This window comes from Colias croceus, chromosome 4, assembly GCF_905220415.1.
Source record: "Colias croceus chromosome 4, ilColCroc2.1".
Classification (NCBI taxonomy): Eukaryota; Metazoa; Arthropoda; class Insecta; order Lepidoptera; family Pieridae; genus Colias; species Colias croceus.
Window position 1 is genome coordinate 3,820,852 of NC_059540.1, and position 22,263 is coordinate 3,843,114.

General features: G+C 33.3%; 1 protein-coding gene across 1 annotated transcript; it reads left to right on the top strand.

Annotated features, from left to right (window-relative positions):
* The first annotated feature begins 512 nt into the window (after positions 1–512).
* LOC123690983 (U4/U6 small nuclear ribonucleoprotein Prp31) lies at positions 513–21,409 on the top strand. The gene is made up of 9 exons (XM_045635144.1): positions 513–858; positions 935–1,070; positions 1,471–1,675; positions 1,927–2,069; positions 3,052–3,236; positions 3,411–3,551; positions 6,198–6,347; positions 11,049–11,273; positions 21,226–21,409. Exons 1-9 carry the CDS (start codon positions 661–663, stop codon positions 21,334–21,336), a joined length of 1,494 nt encoding a protein of 497 aa, XP_045491100.1. The 5' UTR covers positions 513–660; the 3' UTR covers positions 21,337–21,409.
* Positions 21,410–22,263: the final 854 nt, after the last annotated feature.

Genomic DNA, 22,263 nt, shown 5'->3' on the forward strand with positions numbered 1-22,263 from the left:
TTTTTTTAAAGTACTTATAATTAATACAAGAAAATTTCATATATAATATTTAATATTCAAATGGAATAAACAAACTTTATTCAGTTGGTAGACAAATTTAAAATTACATATTTATACTTTATTCGTATATTTTTCCTTTAATAACTTATTGAACATAAAATTTACTTATGATACATATTTATTTACATAACTTATCGACAGTTCAACACGCAATTGATACCTACCCATCCCTATTTGTCACACACACATCTATATAGTATCTATAGCTCATCTGCCTACGATGCGCAATAAGCAATTTGTGCAATACACTCGCTCTATACTATTGTAATATATACTCTAAGATAATATATATATATTTCAGTACCTTCCGAATCTGTGGCATATTCTGTGGTCACGTACTCGGGTGGCACTCGGCCATAGATCTGTGCCAAGATCATCTGTGCACTCGGCACTCTTCTGATTTGACAAATGACATTAGATAAGTGTCAAAAGTGATGTCGAATGTCGATTGTCAATGTCGAATTGTGGACAAAAAAAATATTACGAATGCGCGTTATCGCCTGCTTTCTCTGATTTGGATAGAATTTTAAATAAGTAAACTAAAGTGAATTCTGATTATTAAATTTTTTATTGTAAACAGGACCAGGATATATTTTTACAATGTCTTTGGCCGATGAATTATTGGCTGACTTAGAAGAAAATGATGATATGGATTTCGAACCTACTGTTGAAAACCAAACAACAGAAACTAACCATGAATTTGCTGTGCCATTACCTGTAATACCAAAAGAAGAAGAAATAAAAAATGTGTCCATACGAGAACTTGCGAAATTAAGGGATTCTGAAAGATTAAAAATGGTAAGTTAGCGTTGTTTTTACTTTGTAATAATTGTTCATTCTAGACAATCATTTTGTATTCTCATTATTATTACAGGTTATAACAGAAATTGAGAGCAATTCCGGCAACAATAGGAAAAAGATGGAAGTTACTGGTTTAATGGAATCTGATCCAGAATACCAATTAATTGTGGAAGCTAATAATGTTGCAGTTGAGATAGATGGCGAGATAGGTAGGTTTCCATAATATCTTTACATTTATTTACATCATTATAAATTTTTTGGTTGACTGTCTGTTTGGTAGCGGCAGGTAATTGAGGGTAGTATAAGATGCAATTGTTTGCTTATTTTCATACAGATAAGCTGTATTATAATGACTATAATTGCATACTTGTTAATAGCATAATAACTAATAAAAGCAAAGAAGTTGCAGTTTTTAGCTGTAAACTGGTTGATTAACTACGTTAGTGGATGAACTATTGAATTAAAAAAAAAAAAACACTTAAAATGTTATGTTTATAATGTTGAAAAAGCAAACCAATTAATCTTTTTTATTCAATATTTCAAACCGGAGTAGAATAAAGCGTAATTCTGCTAGGTTTAAGTTACAAGTAAGAACATTTCATTTTGCAGCTATTATTCACAGATTTGTCCGTGACAAATACCAGAAACGTTTTCCCGAACTGGACTCACTTATCGTCACACCACTAGAGTACATTAGAACTGTGAAGGAGTTGGGAAATGATCTGGATAGAGCAAAGAGTAATGAGACATTACAAAGCTTTCTCACACAAGCCACCATTATGATTGTATCTGTTACTGCGTCTACAACACAGGGGTAAGTATTATAAAGTAATACTTTTAGTATTAACTTAAAATCAAGTTCATTCCGAATAAATAAAAAAAAATAAGTTTTGGCATATTCAAAGGTATTATACTCATTTTAAAAAATATCAAAAAAATTGAGTTCAAGCTCAATCAATGATGAGGCTTCAGTTAAGAATTATTCAAAATGTTTTATACACCAAAAAACATATTTTTGCTTGCCCCAGTCTTCGTTCTACATAATAAAAATGTTAATTTTTTTAGGAAAGTATTATCAGAACATGAATTAAATGAAATAAATGAAGCATGTGATATGGCGGCAGAATTAAACAACTACAAGCTACGGATATATGAATATGTTGAGAGTCGGATGACATTCATTGCTCCAAATGTCACAGCTATTGTTGGTGAGTAATCTATACTAATATTATAAAGCTGAAGAGTTTATTTGCTTGTTTGAACGCGCTAATATCAGCAACTACTGGTCCAATTTGAAAAAAAATTTCGGTGTTAGATAACCCATTTATCGAGGAAGGCTATATATCATCACGCTAAGACCAACAAGAGCGGAGTAGCACGAAAAGACAACACTATGACTACTCAAAAACATCAATAAAATCAAAATGCAAATGATAAAATTCATTTATTTACTTATTTAATATAATCCGAATTTTTTTTTTTTACAATCTATCTACCTTTCAAATAAATAAAACCTAAATGGTGTTTCTAATAAATTACATTTTAATCTTTATCTTATCATCCTTTTTGTAAATGCAAATACACATCTAAAAAGATGTTAAGGTCAAATAATAATCTAATCAATATTAAATTCATTTGTATATTACATGTAGGATGATAAGGTGAGATGAATGATTAATTTAAGTTTCTGAATGTGTGTAAAATTAGTTTCTGAACAATGATTAGAATGAAAGAACGATAGACTATGATTGAATCAATGAGTGAATGTGAAGTAAAGAGCGAATGAGGAATGATCTTTCTCTTTCATTGGGATCGTGGGTGAAGACGGCTGTTTGTCTGTTAAAGAAATTTCTAAAAAATAAGATTGTGGTCTGAAAATAAATCTCAAGAAGTTCAAAGTGTTTTTCATTTGGCCCCGATCTTACATACATTTATTCAGATAAATAAGGTCTTAAAAACATTTGTGTTCTTATTTTTTTATTAAGATTATAAAGTAAGTTCGTAAAAAATGACATAAATAATTTATCAAGTAACAATTAAAAATATAAAATGCATCCAGGAAAAAAAGAATCAATTTATAATGCATTGAATGTCATAAAACCTATAGGTTATTAAATATAAACAAAATAATTTATTATACATAATATTTTGTTTTTAAAAACAAAATAATTTATATTAGATTTATTTCAGGAGCGTCAACAGCTGCAAAGATTCTCGGTATGGCAGGAGGTCTATCAAAATTGGCCAAAATGCCAGCATGTAATGTTCTGCCACTCGGCCAGCAAAAGAAAACATTATCTGGTTTCTCGCAAGCGTCAGCTTTACCTCATACAGGCTTCGTATACTTCTCGCAAATCGTACAGGATACACCACCAGTGAGTTTTTCATTTATTTTATTGGGTTATATAATTTGGTAAACCAAATCATTAATATACCAAATCATAATCATTAAAATGAAACATGATAATAAAGGCATAGGACAAGATTAAATTGGGTATTTACTAGATTTTTTTTTGTTTCATAAAATTACCAAATTATTTCTTACTCAGGAGCTAAGATTCAAAGCGGCAAAGTTAGTGTCGACAAAATTAATCCTCGCTGCTAGAGTGGATTCCTGTCATGAAAGTCCAGAAGGTGAGACTGGAAGACTACTGCGTGAGAGCATTGAAAAGAAATTGGACAAACTGCAGGTGAATATTTTATTGATAATTTTATATGACCACAATTTTAATTTAAGTTGTTTTAAGAAAACATTGATGAGAGCAGTGGTGGCTCAGTGGTGAGACCTCGGATTTCGAATCGATAAGTCCGGGGTTCGAGACCAGACGAGCGCGCAGGAAATAAATTGATTTTTCAATTTATCTGCGCATGTTGTAACATCACCACTGCTCGAACGGTGAAGGAAGACATCGTGAGGAAACCAACATGTCGAAGAATCAAAAGTGCGACGTCATGTGTCATCCGCCAACACGCACTTAGCCAGCGTGGTGGATTATGGCCTGTACCCTCATAGGAGGCCCGTGTCCCAGCAGTGGGAACGTATATGGGCTGATGATGATGATGATGAAGTAAACAACACACAACTAGATTCTGATTTTCCGGAATTATGGATTATGGATTGACTGAAAGACATTGAACATTTAACTTACTGACAATTTGTTCAATTACTAGCTGAAACGCACGTCGTTATTCGCTATGTACGCGCTTAACCCGGCGTCATTGTTGCCGGGTATCTAATACCCGACTCATTTTTAAACTGTCATAATTTTAAAACAAAATGCGCACTTCTTTTGTCCGTTACAGTAGCTGCAGTCGTTGACCTCTGTTCGCGTATTCTCTTCTCTTCTTTAGTGTTGCTGCGGCCACCTCGTAGTGTAGACATGTGTAAAGAGCGTGCGGGTAAGTTATACCCGGCCACAATGGCCACGTAACGTTTATAAAGGCAGCGTGTTTGTTGTTTTTTATTGTTTATTGATAAATCGCATATCGTTTTTCAAAGTTTTATGAACCATGTCTTACGAAAGCGAACAACGTCGATTGCTAGCCTTGTTTAAACAAGCTGACGCCAGTGAAAATGAACAGTGCAGTTCAGACGACGAGGGTGAAATCGCACCATACTTCAGAGCGAAGTCAAGGCAGTGATACGGAACAGGAATGCAGCGATGATGAGCAAGAAGTAATTGTTTCAACAAGTAACCAGCTGTTTTATATTGGTAAAGACAATTCCATCAAATGGTCTTCGCAACCACCTCGGATCAACGTCCGCACAGGGTCAGAAAACGCTGCGTTGATCTCGATAGCGGACAAGTATATTATTAGTAAATAAGCTTTGTTTTATATAGTCAATGATTTCATGTTTATGTTCTAAAGAAAATTTTATGTTTTGTCTCTAACTGTATATTATGTTATGTTTTCGAATAAAAGTTTTATGTTATGTTCTAAAAAAATATCGCAGATTAAAAAGATTTAATTTGATGAGTAATTTGCTCATTTTATGATAAATAAATGTTTGATTTTTATTAATAATGTATTTAACTACCTATTTCCCTATTATATAAAACTAATAATGACATAAGCTTTATTCAGTGCACAATAATGTACATGGGTAAAATTTACCCGGCCACAACGGCCAAGTTCTGTTTAGTAGCCACAATGACGCCGGGTTAAGAGGGCTTATTCAATTTAACGCAAGTCAAAATCTCCGCGATCTATTACGATAGATCGCGGCTTGCGCTATCCTTTTACTATAAACAGCATAGGTCCACAGGAGAGCGCCGAGCAACATGTCCTCTCTCTGGAAAGGCTCGCTGCCGACTGATTTTATTCGGGTCGCGCGCAGTGTTTTATAGTACTTAAAAAAAAATTGTAGAAAAATAATAGAGGTACCTTAGTTGATTTTTTAAATTTTATCTTATAAGTAAGACGTTCTTTTATTGCAAATTGCAATATATATAAATTATATTCAACTAAGTCAAATATCTTGGTGAAAATAATCATTTTGTCGTCTATAATTTCTAAAAAAATTCACATTGTTCGGATTTTAATTTCGTAAGTTAGGAGTCCAAAATAAAAAAATCTTTAAACTAACTATTTTAATAAGGATTTTTGCAGTTAGTTAAAAAAAATGTGTGTTAGATCTGTCAGCAATTTCAGATATTTTTAGCTTCGAAATTGACACTAAAAGTGAAATCAAGTAATCATCGGCTCAGTTATCTTGATGGTATTCACAAATACTGTATTAATTGAAATAAACTCTTAACTAACTATATAGACAATAAAATTTCCTAAAATTATTAGTAATTCATATGTTTGTAAGATAAGTGGTTGATGGACAATCTGGTTTGAAAAATCACATATTTGAGCCAAACAGCGCACGGACCGCGTACACGGCCTTAAAGAGACATATACGTATAATCTATCTCTTTAACTAAAATTCATAAAGATCCGAGCAGCTCACAGATGTTTGTGCGATAAACAAACGTAGATCCAAAAATTCTCACAAACTTTCGCGTTACTAACTATGTAAAATACAAAAAATGCAATATCTAATTTTTGATCCTATAAGAACTTAATTTTTTGAAGTGAAACTTCTTTATCGGGGTTGGAAAAAATTTAGTGTAACATTTTATCGTTACGCTTGACATTTTTCCGTTACGCGCCATCTTTTTCTTATCCCTACCACACGTGATTCGACGATTCGTATTTCTGTAAAGTTGCATAGGTATAGTAAAATATTTTTTGAAAAATAAGGTCATAAAGAAGTTTCACTTCTTACGTGTGTAAACTAGTACACACACACATTTTTTATTTATTTTTATCTATATTTTTCCTTACAGGAACCGCCGCCAGTGAAATTCGTGAAACCGCTGCCAAAGCCAATAGAGCAGAGCAGAAAGAAGCGTGGCGGGAAACGCGTGCGCAAGATGAAGGAACGATACGCTATGACGGAGTTCAGGAAGAACGCGAATAGATTGAACTTTGCTGACGTGAGTGTAACGTGGAGATTTTTTTCCTTTTTTTATAAGTACTTATAAATTATTTGGCGAGGGTAGACTTTTGAATATTTTTTTTCAAATTTGGCTAATCCAAGTGTAGCAAATCCGAGCAAAAGTAACACGACGTTGTTAAAACACATTGTTGGTGATATCTTTCGTGTTAAATCATGTTTTGTGAACGGTTATAAATTATTTTATTGAATAAAAAGCCTCATTATTTTTATTCATCTGAAAGAAAAGACCCGATCCATAGATGGATAGACAACATTTTAATACCTACAGTTTGTTCCTGAATATGAATCAAGTTAAAAGTTTATTTTAAGTGTAAAAACGGAAATAAATTTAATTCATTTTGTATAAACATTAAACAATTTAAACAGGTTTATATTTATTTCCGCGAAAAATATTAAAATTTCCCGCAGCTGAAATCATTGGTCTCAATATCGCATTTTATTTTATTCGTCTCTAATTTCGATGTTCAATGATGTTGTTTTATTACTCTTTAAAAACTGAATTTGTTCAGCCCGTGACCGTCAATAAAAAACTTGGATTAAACGATAATAACTGGATCGCGTGCTAAATAATTCATTTTATAATTGTATAATGACACGCTTATAATTACACGACAAGCGCCGCTCTATTGGTTTAATGTTTATTGGGTTAGAATTAACTTATCTCTTTGGATTAACTCGTTTTGGAAAGGAAACGAAAGGTACTAGGAGGGGTAGTTGTTAATTTACATAACCGAAGGTATATTTTATCTTTATTATAGGGTTTCAAAAGTGCTTTAACAGAAGTTTTAAAGCGATATTACATTGACCAATCAAATTGAGTTCCTTTAAAAAGACTTGAATATCTACCTAATACCTATATAAAGTTCTACTACCTAGTTAAATAAAATAAATGAAAACCTCGGCGTTGATGGCCCGTGGATTTCGAGAAGAATTAAGATCTTTTTTGATTTTTTGATCTTTCTCGAATTTTTCTTCTTTTTTTCAAATGGCAACTCCCGATCCTAGTGAGGACGGATTCTGCCAAGATCTGAATTCATATTTGAACAATTTGCGAATGACAGAAAGAAAATTTAATGAACTTCTTGAAATGGTTTCAAATAAATGGTGGCATTTATTCAAAGTGAATAGATTCTTTCCTGTCTCATCCAAATAGTACAAGTCTACTGCTAATATACCTACAGGGTGTTATCGTTAAGTGTGCGTAGGCGATTATTCCGTAACTATTACAGATATCAAAAAACTTTATACTGATATTGAAAGTACTATACCTAATGAGTAAAATGACAATAATAACTTTTTATAAATAAATCAAGAAATATCCAAAAAAGTTGCATGAAAGGCTCCCATACATTTTTTTCAAAACAAAGACTTTACTTTGTCCCAAGAAAACAAAAATGTATTAGTATCTATAAAGTACCTAATACCAAACCTTTAAATGCTATAAATATAAATAATATCCCGACGGATTTGTACTGCAGGGAATGCCTGCCCTTGCGTGGCACCTTAAGTAACAATAGCCTAAAGATATTATTATCAAACATGCTTAATTATATCCTATTAGCTACTTTGTGCGGCTTCGCACGTGTTTGATACTCATAAATATTTACTGTCTAGCCTTTTATATTCCCTATTATGTATCACGATTATCTTGTATGAGTATTTAAATAATTCTGTACGTTTATATGAAATGGAATATGTACAGGGTCTTTAATATCGGTTGTAAGGTTCTGGATCTTTCGATTTCTGCCAAGAATGCAAAATATGCGTCCTGTGCATTTTAAAAGAAAAGTCTCTGAAAAGAACGCTTGTGTTATATTTCTTCTGATTTTTTCGATCTTTGCGTTAGCTAATATAATGTGTATGTGTTGATGTTTACATGTCTGTACAAATATTGATAGTAACTGGCATTATTTTAATAATGATAATTAATCGAATAGTCTTGATATAAAATGTGCCTTTAAAACAAAGTCCATATTTGTTAAAAATTGTTTGCATAATATCTCTTTTAAAAATTAGTTTGTTCAATGATATTTCTTATATATCAACGCTAGAATTAGAATTAGAATTCCGTTAAGCCACGCCGATTTATATAGCATAGAAGTGGGTTACTAATAATCTTATTGCATAGGATGAAAGCTAATTGTAACACAAATTGCACCAATTACGATGCCATTCTTGGAGTTAACGTGTCCATTAAGAGCGGCGATTGTGTTTTATTTACTTCGCCAAAGGTTCCGTACTTCTAAATACTGTTGCGTCTAATGAATGTTGCCTTTTCTGTAGCTGTATAATTGTTTTCCATGAAAGGAAATAAATTCATTATCTATTCTATCTTCGTTTCTTGCTTTTAATTGTATGTTTGTTATGTTTTTACGTAATAAGTGATAATATACTCTACGAATTAAAAACCTAGGGCGTTTTTTATAACAATGGTTCAAGGTGACAAAAGTTCTTCATAAACCGATTTTTGGTTTTTTGTAATTTTTGAAGCCCTGTTGTTGAATTGCATTTTTGAACTCCTTTTGAATTCTTATGTTTGCACTGACTTGCATTCCTCGATAATTAGTAATAAACAAATCAAATAACTAGTAAAAGTAACGACTATAAAATAATTTACTATAATCATGTACTTATAATTTAATCATTTTATATTTCAATTCTCCTATCATATCCTCCTGCTCAATTGGCTCGATAAACCGTAATACTCGTAAATAGAGTTAACACGGAATACTTGTACATAATGTTACGGTATATGCCACTCATAAAATAGATTCCATTAAAACGGATACCTAAACAATTTTCTACAAGCACATACCTACTTAGAAAATCTACTAGAAGTAGGAGCTATTACGCACTAAAATAATTATGAAGAAATAGAATCAGCTGAGAAGGTGATTTGGGAAAACTGAAATGTAATGCAGATTGCAGATGCAGGAACTCAAACGTCCAATTTGCAATTTACTAGATATTCGTCATCTACCTGCTCCATTCAAAATTATGAGTATAATTACAGTGGATTAAATTATTATTAAATCTCCATGTCTTTCAGAAAAAATAGGTTAGGCCTTGTATTAAAGCAGTCAAAGGCGCTATCGACAAAAAATGTTGTGTGGTTTTATGAAACCACGGTAAAAGTGAAACTTTTTTTCACAATAAAGACATTTAACTAAAAATTATCGTATTTGTACGATAATTATCGTACGCATCGTGCGTCACCTTTGCGTCACGCGACATGCGCTACACAGACCAAAAAGTTTGAGACGATGTAATAAAAGTTTCACTTTAATAAGATATTGTCCAATTCTGCGAATAATTCGCGGAATCCTTACGAGCCGAAAGAAATGTGACGTCATGCTCGGCGGGCCACGGTAGATGAATTGCAACCAGTGGGATGGTTTTTTCATTCGGTACAAATAGACCGGAACTCGGGCTGTTGAAGCGCACGTTAATGGCCGGCAGCCCCGTTGCGCGTCGCCATGGCTACGTACGTGCTCTCGTGCCTATTGCACTTTTTGCGGGAACATTCTGCAATTTGTTAGATTTTCCTCCTTTAGCTACGTTCGATTATGTTCGATATAATGAGGATGTTTATATCAAAATGACTCTTAGAAGCAATCACGTAGATAGAAATTGGATTAACTTTTTGTTTTCGCAATACCTACAATGCTTTTGGCTACGGCTTACGAAAAAGTGCCTAATCATATGTATGAATCACCAAGTATACTTACCGATATTTTTTGATATAATGAAATTACAAACTTCTAATCTAAATATATAATTGGAGAATTAGATTACTTTGTCATTAGTAAATTTTCCACATGATTAGATGTTTATCATAGAGCAGTGGTGGCTCAGTGGTGAGACCTCGGACTTCGAATCGATAAGTCCGTGGTTCGAGACCAGGCGAGCGCGCAGGAAATAAATTGATTTTTCAATTTATCTGCGCATGTTGTAACATCACCACTGCTCGAACGGTGAAGGAAAACATCGTGAGGAAACCGACATGTCGAAGAATTAAAAAGTTCGACGACATGTGTCATCCGCCAACCCGCACTTGGCCAGCGTGGTGGATTATGGCCTGTACCCTCATAGGAGGCCCGTGTCCCAGCAGTGGGAACGTATATGGGCTGATGATGATGATGATGATGAGATGTTTATCAAAATAAAAATTTACAATCAACTTTAGCTGCGGTGTAGAAAAGTAGAAAACTTTGCAAGAGTATACCAACGCAGACACTGACATAAAATCGATGTAACTTGTGTTAAAATGCATGCAATTAATGATGCCAAATTAAGGTTCCATATCTCTTTACACAATCAACTTGATATAAAGAACTAAATATATTTTAAAGATATTGTTTACATGTTACGAAAAGGGCCGTTGATAAAAATAAATTAACCTGTAAAACAAGGTTAATCCAAAGCTGATAATTGACAATAAACAGTTATGTAGTTTCATGGTTATACAAAAACAGTTTTTGTTTACATTTTATATTTATTTTTAATAAAAATACATAGAAACGATAAAAAATAGTTAAATAATATCGAGTGTTTTTCGTCACTATTTACGTAGGTAAATTAATTAGAAACCAATTACTTACATAATTATAAGCCGTATCTTTAAAACTATTTTCTCTTGTTTTAAAGCGTTCGATATCAACTTAAACATTGTTCCTAGATCGAAGACGATGCGTACCAAGAGGACCTAGGCTACACGCGCGGTACAATCGGCAAGTCGAGCACGGGCCGGGTGCGTTTACCGCAAATAGACGAGAAAACCAAAGTCCGCATTAGCAAGACGCTGCAGAAGAACCTGCAGAAGCAGCAGCAGTATGGTGGTGCGACGAGTATTAGAAGACAAGTGTCTGGTACAGCGTCATCGGTGGCTTTCACACCGCTGCAGGTGAGTCTATTCAATGTGTGATGCTTTGATACCACTTCTGGTCAGATTGCTATAGCAGAGTTTTTGATACTAACCGTTTAGGTCATCTCCAAATATTCGGGACGAAGAATTGTCCATATTATTCAGGAACAATATAGTCGTGAAAGAACTTTGTATTTGTAAATATTTTTTTTCCCTGTATAATTACTGTCTTAGCGATAAGACCGCCTGTTGTGCTCAACTGTGTCTATTTATTTTATATACATATTTACTCTTGTATTTTTTTTTTACTTATTGGTGCACAATAAAGTATTTTTGTTTGTTTGTTTGTTTGTTTGTATAATTAGTAAGGATAGGCTTGGTATGAGCGTATACTACATGATTAGATTCCGGTACTGGGTTAGATTACTTTTCGAAAAATATCACAAAGTATTTTTCTATCGGTTATAAATTATAATATATCACGTATTACACGAAGTATAATATTAGTGCTTATACTATTAGCTTCATTAACTTATAACCTCTGTTAGATAAACTTCAGTGACCATCTTCGGTAAACACAATCCCCGACGTACTTATGAAAAAATCTATTTTAATCCAGAACACCTGCTGACCATATCTACTGTTGATCATTTTTGTTCTAAATAATTGAGAAGAGACACTTATTTAATCAAATACATATTCATGGAACATACACAAAAAGGCTAACAAGATAAATATGACAAAATATGTTGTTTTTTTAATTTTTATTTAGTACTAGCTGTGCCCGCGACTTCGTCCGCGTGGAATAGTGACTGCATAGTAGTTACTACTTAACTTTTATTGAATAAACACGTACTACCACAAATAATTAAAAAAACTTTTAGTAAAATTTATTACTAAACTGAGCTAAAAAGATAAATGCCTAACTAATTAATTTTCTACGTAAAATTTATTTTAAATTATGTCATATTATTTTTAGGCACCAGGAGGGAAAGGAGCAAATTTATTTTCCTTCCTTCCTTGTATGGATGTTTTTGACAATATATTGTACAGCAAATGAGTGCCGAGACAAACGTCAAAACGCAAAGGAATAGAATCCGCTATCGATACTAATTGACATAAGCGTACTGATGATGTTTTACTAAAGATTTGTTCACCCTACCAACGACGACGACGATCACGAACAAAATTTTCATCCAGTCGCAATTTAATAAAATTGTGCAAAACACATCATACGCTTATGACAATTATTATCGTAGCGGATTCCTTCTATTCCTTTGCGTTTTGACGTTTGTCTCAGCGCTCATCTTTCCTGTCTCGCGCCTAAACCGTTTAGACTGTGCAATAAAAATTAAATAAAAAAAAAAAAAAACCCAACGCAACGAAGAAAAGGGCATAGAAAAAGGAATAAATAATTTCACAAACTTCCCGAAGATCTTTAAAAATAAATACCATTTTAAATATTTATAAAAATAAAAAAAACAAAGTCGTCGGGGCTGCCATACCATCATTATCATATTATCATAATTTTAAAGATCGTCGGGAAGTTTGTAAAATTATTTATTCCTTTTCCTTCATTGCGTTGGGTTTTTTTTTTAATTTTTAATCTTCGGTTTCTTATTTTCATGTAATATTTTCAAGTGAGCGAGACCTACCTTTACCTCCATAATAGGTACATTCCTACATCATATTCGTTTGTTGCTCCTTGACACCTTTTAAGTTGTGCCGTAACCGTGCACAAATTGTAATGGACCACAGTGGCAAAAGAAGTGGTATATTTAAGAAAAAAATGCCAAGCGCCGCGCCAGGCCTATGTGGCTTTGAGTAGAATTCAAAATTTCCAGGGTGTGGCTATCCTCTCGCTTCCATATCCCCCTCTTCTTTCACAGACTTTCAACCTTTCCATCCCTAGAGTAGTAAATGGCAGAACCGATTTTGATGTAAACCATATTATCTAATTGTACCTATATGTACACGACATATCCTGTCGTTTGATGCTCCATTTGGTTTATTTACCTAACCACTGTCACCCCTAAAGTGTAATAAACGGATGAACCGATTTCGATAAAACATTAGATACTAATTGTAATTCACACGTTGCTCTTTCATATTTTGATATGCCGCTTGAGATATTATTTGACCACATTCGATTATTGTTCATTCCCACTTTTACCGCTGTAATATGTGCTGTAATCTAATAAATGGAAAAACCGATTTGGATAAAAATAGAACTATAACTGTACTTCACCCGTTATGCACTTTCATTTGATATGTCACTTAGGTATACTTAACAACAATCGTTTCTTTCATTCCAACTTTTACCAATATATAGGTATAGTAAATGGATGAACCGATTTTGATTAAATATGTCCAATTATACTTTACACGTCATGCACTTTCATTTCATATGTCACATGAGTCAAAATTCATTTTTTTATTACCTAAAACTTTTATATCGCATATCACATAAATGGATGAACTGATTTTGATAAAATTTGATTTATTGTTACTGATAGGTCGTTCGCTTTCATTTAATATATCACTAAAGTATATTCGATAACTTTAGTTATTTTCATTCCTACTTTTACCTCTATATGTATACCTAGGTATAATAAATGGATTAACCTATTTTGATATAGTTTATCTAAGAACCAGCGTCGGAAAATATGCTGCCTAACAAAAAAACCGCATCTAATTACCTGCTAGCGAGCTACGGTGGCACAAACAGATACACACACAGACACACATAGCGGTCAAACACTTATCACCCATCTTTTTGCGTCAGGGGTTAAAAATATTATAATACGAAATTATTTAAAGGACATTTTATGTATAAAATTTACCTAAAAATAATCATAATTTTAATTTGACCCCTCCCCCCCTACTACCTCAGCTTACCTCCCCACCCCCACCCCACCCTTGGGGACTTTCGATATGATCACATGGACATTTTATAGAAATAACTTACGTTTTAACGTACACTGTTATTATAATAGTGTACTATAGAATGCCTTAGCAAATGTTCGCCGTGAATACTTAAATGGTCATAACTTTTTTATTTATAAACCGATTGATAGTTCAGGATACATGGCCCATTTTTGCAAGTGACTACTATCAAGCTAATTTTCCGTTTGTAGCTTTATTTTGATGAGACGCCCAATAATTTCGTGTACGAAAGTCTCGATTGTGGTAGCTAACAGAGATAACAAGGATAAAATTTTTTTATTTGATGGTTGAGAACCATATTTATTACTAACTGAATTTTTTTTTTGTTCAATATCAAGATAATTACCTAAATTATTCGAAAAAATATTTGTCCTACAAAATCTATGGTTGGTTCAAAGAGTCCCCCTTTCCAAAGTGTATCGATAACGAGGTCATCATAAATGATTACTAACAAGCTGATTTTTTTGTTTTCACTTAGTTAATGTTTATATAATTCAACAGACATATTGTCCTACAAATTGCGTAATAAATATTTGAGAACCATCAAATCAAAAAATTTTATCCTTGTTATCTCTGTTAGCTACCACTATCGAGAGTTTCGTACACGAAATTATTCGGTGTCTCATCAAAATAAAGCTACAAACGGAAAATCAGCTTGATAGTAGTCACTTGCAAAAATGGGCGATGTATCCTGAACTATGACATGAAATAAACACTAAATGTTAAATGAAGATTACCACAATATATTAATGAAAACCGCATTTAAATCGGATAAGCCGTTTCTGAGATTAGCGTGTTCAAACATACAGACAAACAGACAAACGGACAAACAGACAAACAGACAAAAAAAAAAGTTAACGACAGTTTTGGGTTTGGGATCGATTTAGTAATAACCCCTGCTAATTTTTTTTTACATATTTTCATTGTACAGACATCACTTTTCTAGAATTTTATTATATGTATTGATTAGTAATAACCCCTGCTAATTTTTTTTTACATATTTTCATTGTACAGACATCACTTTTCTAGAATTTTATTATATGTATTGATAAAGTGGCATCCAACATCAGAGAACAAAATGAATAAAATTATGTAGCTGCCAATTAACGATGTTAGATTATCTTATCTCATTATCACTTGATGAAACATTACTTGGGTTGTTCGACTCGTATTTCGACGATCGTCTTGCGTTATTTCAATATTATCACCATCGAAAGAAATGGTATTAACAAACTTGAAATGATTTGTTTTTAATTTCAAATTTGCAAATATATTGCCATTAGTAGAAGCCGATTTAAATACTATTTCAATAAATTATATTATATTGGCCAATTAAGATTGCGTTAATGCATCTCAGGATTTCTTTAAGACCTTTCCTCTATGATAGACTATTCGTGTGGTCTCAAAGATATCTGTCCTTCAAAAATTTGTTGCTCACTACTGTTTAAACTTGATCGCCTCCTTGGTACAGTGGTTGACGCGTGAGCGTAGCACCGAGGGGTCCTGGGTTCGATTCCCTGTGGAGACGAAGAAAAAAAAATGTCTCGGTCTGGTAGAACACAGAAGGCTGATCACCTACTTGTCCCTAAAAGAAATTCGATCAGTGAAACAGATGTATAATGCATCTGCCCCTTACCCCACTAGGGGACATGGGACTTCACTACTGTTTAAACTTAATAATGTACCATGCTAAGTGCGGACTAAATCCCGTATAATTGCATAACTATTTGTGGTTGATACCTTATCCGCAGTGCAATGCGTCTACTACATCTTATAGGTTGTTTCTGGGAGACATGTGCCGCTTACCATATTTAGGTTTCTCACTTGCTATCAATATTGTAGATGCAATTAATGAGAAAACACATAAAAAATATGTTTACACAACATCCTCTATAAGAGGTTTTTATTTATCATCTTTTATTTTAAATGGGACCTTTGCACCAACTCGAAGTTATAAATTTGACGATAGTGAGTTTTCTTTACATTTATTTATTTCCTTATCAATTCAGCGATCATGCCACACTCATTAAAAATCTTGTATAATTTAGTGTTGTTATAATCTCAAATTTTGGTACTGCCAGTTTTGTGGGTACATCGAAAAGGAACAAAAAATGGGGTGAGATGGATGGTAAAACAGGTTCGATGTCCGTTCGCCTTCACTGTAGGGCAGGTAAGACGACACGTGTGACACGACCTTTGCTGGGCAAGCTTCGACCCGTGACGACGAGCCTTTGTACTTCTATGAATAGATTTTCACTCTCGGCACAATACCCACTGGTTTCATTTACTTACGTATGCTATTAGGTGTATAGCTATGGTTGTCTGGGTTTAGGGTTTCATCTGGTTGATTGGATGTGAGATCGTTTACCTTTGCTGGGTGGTAGATTTGGCTCTGATAAAAATCAAGTGTAATTAACGTTGAAACAAGAAAGTTAAGGGATTTGGCCTTTTGCGTTAAGAATTATTTGACACCAAATTACCAGATCTTAAAAGAAATTTGTGAGATAGGGAATAACAGGTTTTACAATATTGTATACTCATATGCATATGAGTAATGAGTAATCGTAACAGACTTGACGACAGATTAATTTTTTCGTCGTATTGTTAAAATATTATTATCCGATTAGATAATCTAATTATTATTATACACGTAAAATATAAATATAGTCACGGAACTCTGTTGTATTTTGAATCAAATTCAATTTCAGCTATAAGAAGAAATTGAGAGTTTGTTATATTATATTTATGTATAACAACATCCAAGTTTACACCTCATAAAATCTCCATAATGCTCTTTCACACTTGTCCTATGGTAAGCAAATTATATGCTTATGCCGCTAAAGGAAAGTGTCGTTACATATTGCACCTTACTTGTTATTTCAAGGTTTACAAGTTAAATTTAACCACTTACGAATTTCACTGCATGTTTACCAATAAAGCAACGTCATGCACGATTATTACGTAAGAAAGTGACTGTTAGGTCTCATTTAAGATTAAAATAGTTCTAAAGTATAAGGAAACCGTGCTAATGTACCACGACAGACGTTTTCATTGCCACTGCATTATCTCACGTACTCTCAACACGTTAAATTTGTAAGGAACATGTCTTTTCGCCGGCACAATTGCCTTTTTTGCTCTGTCCAAGTCCATACTTATTGCTGTTGGACAATAGTATGCGCTATGTCATTGAATTTCGAACCAAAACAATGGAGCAATTTCATATATGACTGCGTATGCAAATCCTGTAATTTGGTTTGTCCGGTGGGCCTTTTAAGATTGACCATTGTTGAACCCTTCAAATCCTCTTTAAACGTACGTAGGGGCTTGCCCCTACCTCTCAATCCTACATTTTTCTTTATGTCGTATTTCGAAGCGGTTATTTGAGCGGTTATTTGTTTGTTTGTTTGATTGTAATGAATAGGCTCATATACTACTGGACCGATTTTGATGAAATTTGGCACAGACAATCTTTAGACCCTGAGAAAGAACCTACCTTTTATTGCGAAATAAGTACCACAGGCGAAGCCGGGGCAGACCGCTAGTATATCATATTTTTTTAGTCTCTTTAAATTTTATCGAATTGATAATTATCTTTATGAAAATTGATCGTCTTGTTTTTAGTAGGTACCTAAGTATGTATTTTATCTTTCTATGTAACTTGTGACGACATAAAAGTGAAACATTATATTATGTCTCTGCTCTCGCTTCCTATATAAGAAGAAGGGAGTAACTGTAAAACCACATTTCAATCTGGTCCAAACAATACAATCTCTAAATACGCCAGTTTTCCGCTATGATTTAGGGCTATCTCGCGAGCTATCTTAACTCAAAGATTCGATCAGCGCAGTTACGGGCTACGGCTCATTGACGATGGATACAACGGATGATGGATTTTATTTAAAGATTGCGGTTACCATAATTGGGATGGTGGCCACTATAACTGATCTGATCAGCTTAATACTTCGGATGACGGTTTGAGCCATTTAATAGATATTTTAGAATGCCGAAGAACTTTCCATTTACAAAACCAGAGCTCCACATACTAAAATAAATACTGAAATTTGTTTTATTTAATTCAATTTTGCAGCATTACTTTTTTACTTTTTTATTCACAAAATAGCGAAGTAAAAGTAGAAAGAACGATTAACTCAATGCAATATATGCAATGGCACAACTCATATTCTATGCTGGTTAGTTTTTGCCCCTTTCGCTTCATTCTGCACAATTGCGAATGGAATTATTTACGAGCTATAAAATATAATGATGCACCTACATTCAGAAATGGTGGACGTTTTTAATGTTGCGCCACACTAATGTCGCTTTTAGCTTTAACATATTTCAAGTATAAGGGAAAGTAGAAAACGGACTTAATGGCTGGAAGGCACTCTGGCTCCCTATACACACTTTATACATGCAATATAGAAGATATAATGGTTGTTATAATACAACGATCGTTTACGAGGCGTATATGTAGGTAAAAGGAAAATAGCCAATTGGTATTTCAGACGATCTTGTTAGAACTTTCACCGTTTACATTTCGCTGTTGGTATTTGTGCTATGGTGCCCTTTGCAATAACACCAAACTAGCATTCTATTGCTAATCTTATTAATTGCACGTTAAGCTCTTATTCACAAAATACAATATTATTTCAATGCTGAGTTAACAAGTATGTTAAATTGTGTGAATGTTATTTCTATATAATCTCTAATGAAATAGGAGGCGTAAATATATTCTTGTATATAAACAGAACTTTAAATTTATGAATACGCAAAGGTAACCATTAGCATGTTTGTTTTCAAATATTTGAAAACAAAGACTCTGTAATCAATCATCAGGCTTAATGTGCAAGCCAAGCAGTTGCCAATACTAAACAGGCGGTAAGTATTCAAGTAAGCGGTCCTTTCTCACATGACCCTGTCTTAGATACGGTGGAGCAATAGCATCTGTAGTTTAGTGAAACTTGTCCTGCGGTCGATACGTCTTTATGATATGAAATAAATTTGTCAGCTCACACTTATCTATCTGAATCGTGGCAAATTTTATAGCGCCTCAAAGCGCACTTGTGTATTACTCAATGCCATTGTAGTCGCTGTTTTCCATGTTTAATGGTGCCAATGGCATGGGTTATCAGAGCCGTATTATGGATTACGCCCATTATCGTGGAGGCTGTTTCGCGGAGCTGCGACTGGATAGCAATCAGTGAGATTGTGCGCTCCAGCCGCCGCAGGTCGTATGCGTGATATCTCTAGATTTACAGTTTTTATAGGCCCTCGTGTAGTTTACGCTGTTCTATGATTACGTAGTTTTGTTTTCTTATTTGATCGTACAGTTTTTATTGCTACCCCGCGGCTGCGTTTGACTCCCACTTGGCGCTATTGTTTTGTTTTACTGCAGGAGCGCACGCTATTCTGTCTACGGGAATGAATAATGAAATGTGTTATTTATACTATCTTATAGTCTTCTGAAATACCTAGTATATCGTTGGGCTATTTTCATGAAATAAGAAGTTATCTTCTCTGCAGTAGTAGAACCAAGATTCGAATATTGTCTAGGTTTTTTCAATGAATACTTCAATGAATTAATGGGTATCAATAATATGACAAAAAAATTTTTTCCTGTAAGCCCAAAAAAACTTCCTCAATTTATTTATATTCTTACGTTTTTGTTTTGGTGTAACTAAATCTGGTTTATCGTGTGTCATTGCTTGTTTTGTTGCTTTACAAGGCAATCTGCGCCGCATTTTTATCTTGATGCTGATTTTATGTAATACAATTGCAATACATTTGCATAATGCTTTTAATGTTTTGCTTTTTACTTTCGTCAATAAGGTTAGAGTTTAATAGCAAATGCCGAACACGATTTATCTTATTCACCTGTAATATAAAGGAAAACGAGTGTTCAATAGCTGACTTTAATATTACTATTTTTGCACAATAATTTGTTATTTTATTTAAAAAAATTTTAAAATATATGCAAGATCATTTTTGGCACTCAAACAATCTAGACTCTAATCAATTGATGACCTCGTTATTTAAATAAATAAACCTATCAATTTCTGCTTTATTGTTCTTTTATTTTGAAGTAATCTGATCCTGAAATTTAATATAATATAGGCTTAAAGCCATAAGGCCGCCTTTTGTACATTTAAATCCATTAAGATATTATAAAATAAGATTAAACCTAATGTACAAGAAAGAATAAATAAATAAATAAATAATATACATGTCAAAAAACAATTTGAATAGTCATTGCAACCTGCAACCTGTGATTTTTAGATGCATTGCCTTGTTAAGTAAACTTGAACTAATATTGTGTAGTTAAATTAACCTATTTGTTGAGCTATTCAAATGTAATAATATTGTATCATTGTCTTGATTAATTGCTTAACTATAGAAGCAGTTAGTGCGTAACTAACAAGTTTTATTTATATCATTAACACGACAGACAGGTCCATAATGATAGCCAATGATTCGCTAACAATTCAACACTGGGAAAAAGTATGTGTTCGCGTGTAAATGAATAGTCATCGTTTGCTATTAACTTACTTGTGAACGACGTATGACGGAGCTGAAATTCTCTAATAGCAGATCTTCGCAATATCGCTTCGATTGTGCAGCGAATGCTATCTAATTCCGAAGCTCGCCTTGACATTGAGCGAGTCGTTTACCTCTTTCTGCGCAGTAATCATCATTAGGAACATTTTGCATTGTAACACAAACAGATAACTTTTTCCGGCGTAATGAAACTCGTGTTGGGATGATTGCATTTCTTATTGTAGTTATATGTTATCCATCATGTCTCGTTTGATATCAGCAGATTAATTAGTGTGTTGGTTATTTTACTTTTAATATGTAGGTATATAATTAACATTACCTACATGTTGTTTTTTATCATACGTTCTTCTAAAATTTCTTGAGTGAAAAAAAATGCGAGTGTAATATTTATTCAATTAGTATTCAGCCGAAATAACCTTCTCTTGTTCGCGTAAACAAAGACGCTAGGCGTTAATATTAAGTACTTTCTAACCGTGTTTCCTCTTTACAGGGTTTGGAGATAGTAAACCCGCAAGCTGCGGAGACGAGAGTCAACGAAGCGAACGCGAAATATTTCTCAAACACGTCTGGCTTCTTATCAGTCGGCAAAAAGACTACATGAGTGATTATTGACGATCTTTAAGTGACAAAAGACTAATATTTTTAATGATTTGAAATAAAATGCGATACAGTAATGTTTGGTTTTATTTATGGTATTGTCTCCATAAACAGCTTACCAGTTGTCAAGCAATCGGATTGTTGAAATCCAGTTAAAGTAAATGCTAGCTCTGTTTTTTATGTACGTATTTAGAAAAAAGTTTTCACCAGTACTTTTCAGAGTAAGTTTTTTAACTTTGGGTTGAAGTACCCTATCACAGAAAGTTTAAAATAATTCAGCGCTCGAAATGAACCCAATAAGCACCATTCCGTAATAAGTAAGACGAGATATACAGTGGCCGTGTAGCGGTTACCGCATATTACAAAATAACTGATATTAACACACGCAAGGGAATACAATACTGCATAATTTAGTTCAATGTTCGTCTGTCTAGACGATGTGTGGATTATTTATAGTTCTGTATTAGAAGGTTGTGAAATATGGATTTAAATGGCCATCTTTTGTGTTAAACGATCCAGTAAGGCGAAGACCATTAAATGTATTTAGTCTAATTACATTATAATATTTTGTTGAGAGTTGACTAGAATTATGCAAATGTTATGTGTACAGCGCTTTTGTACACCATTACATTTTATATTCATTCAGATTAAGATAAGAAAATAAAAATTAATTTGATATTCAAATAATGTAGCATAACATTTGACACTGTTTACTGATTATTATATGATACCCATGTATTGCAGTATCATTCAAAATGAAGAAGTAAGAATGGAGTAATTACTATTGTTAGTTTACTCTGTATAATTATAGACATTGATAAATTAGTTACAGTAAAGATTGTTTCGACCTTGCCTCTAAGAGAGTAATGTTCTGTTTATCTTTCAAGTTAATTTATAAAAGCGACACAACTTTTGTAAGTAATTGTCACTC

Coding starts and splice junctions, on each gene's coding strand:
- LOC123690983 (XM_045635144.1), top strand. CDS start 661: ATGTCTTTGGCCGATGAATTATTGGCTGACTTAGAAGAAAATGATGAT. Junction 859..934: donor ATTCTGAAAGATTAAAAATG/GTAAGTTAGCGT, acceptor TTATTATTACAG/GTTATAACAGAAATTGAGAG. Junction 6,348..11,048: donor ATAGATTGAACTTTGCTGAC/GTGAGTGTAACG, acceptor CATTGTTCCTAG/ATCGAAGACGATGCGTACCA.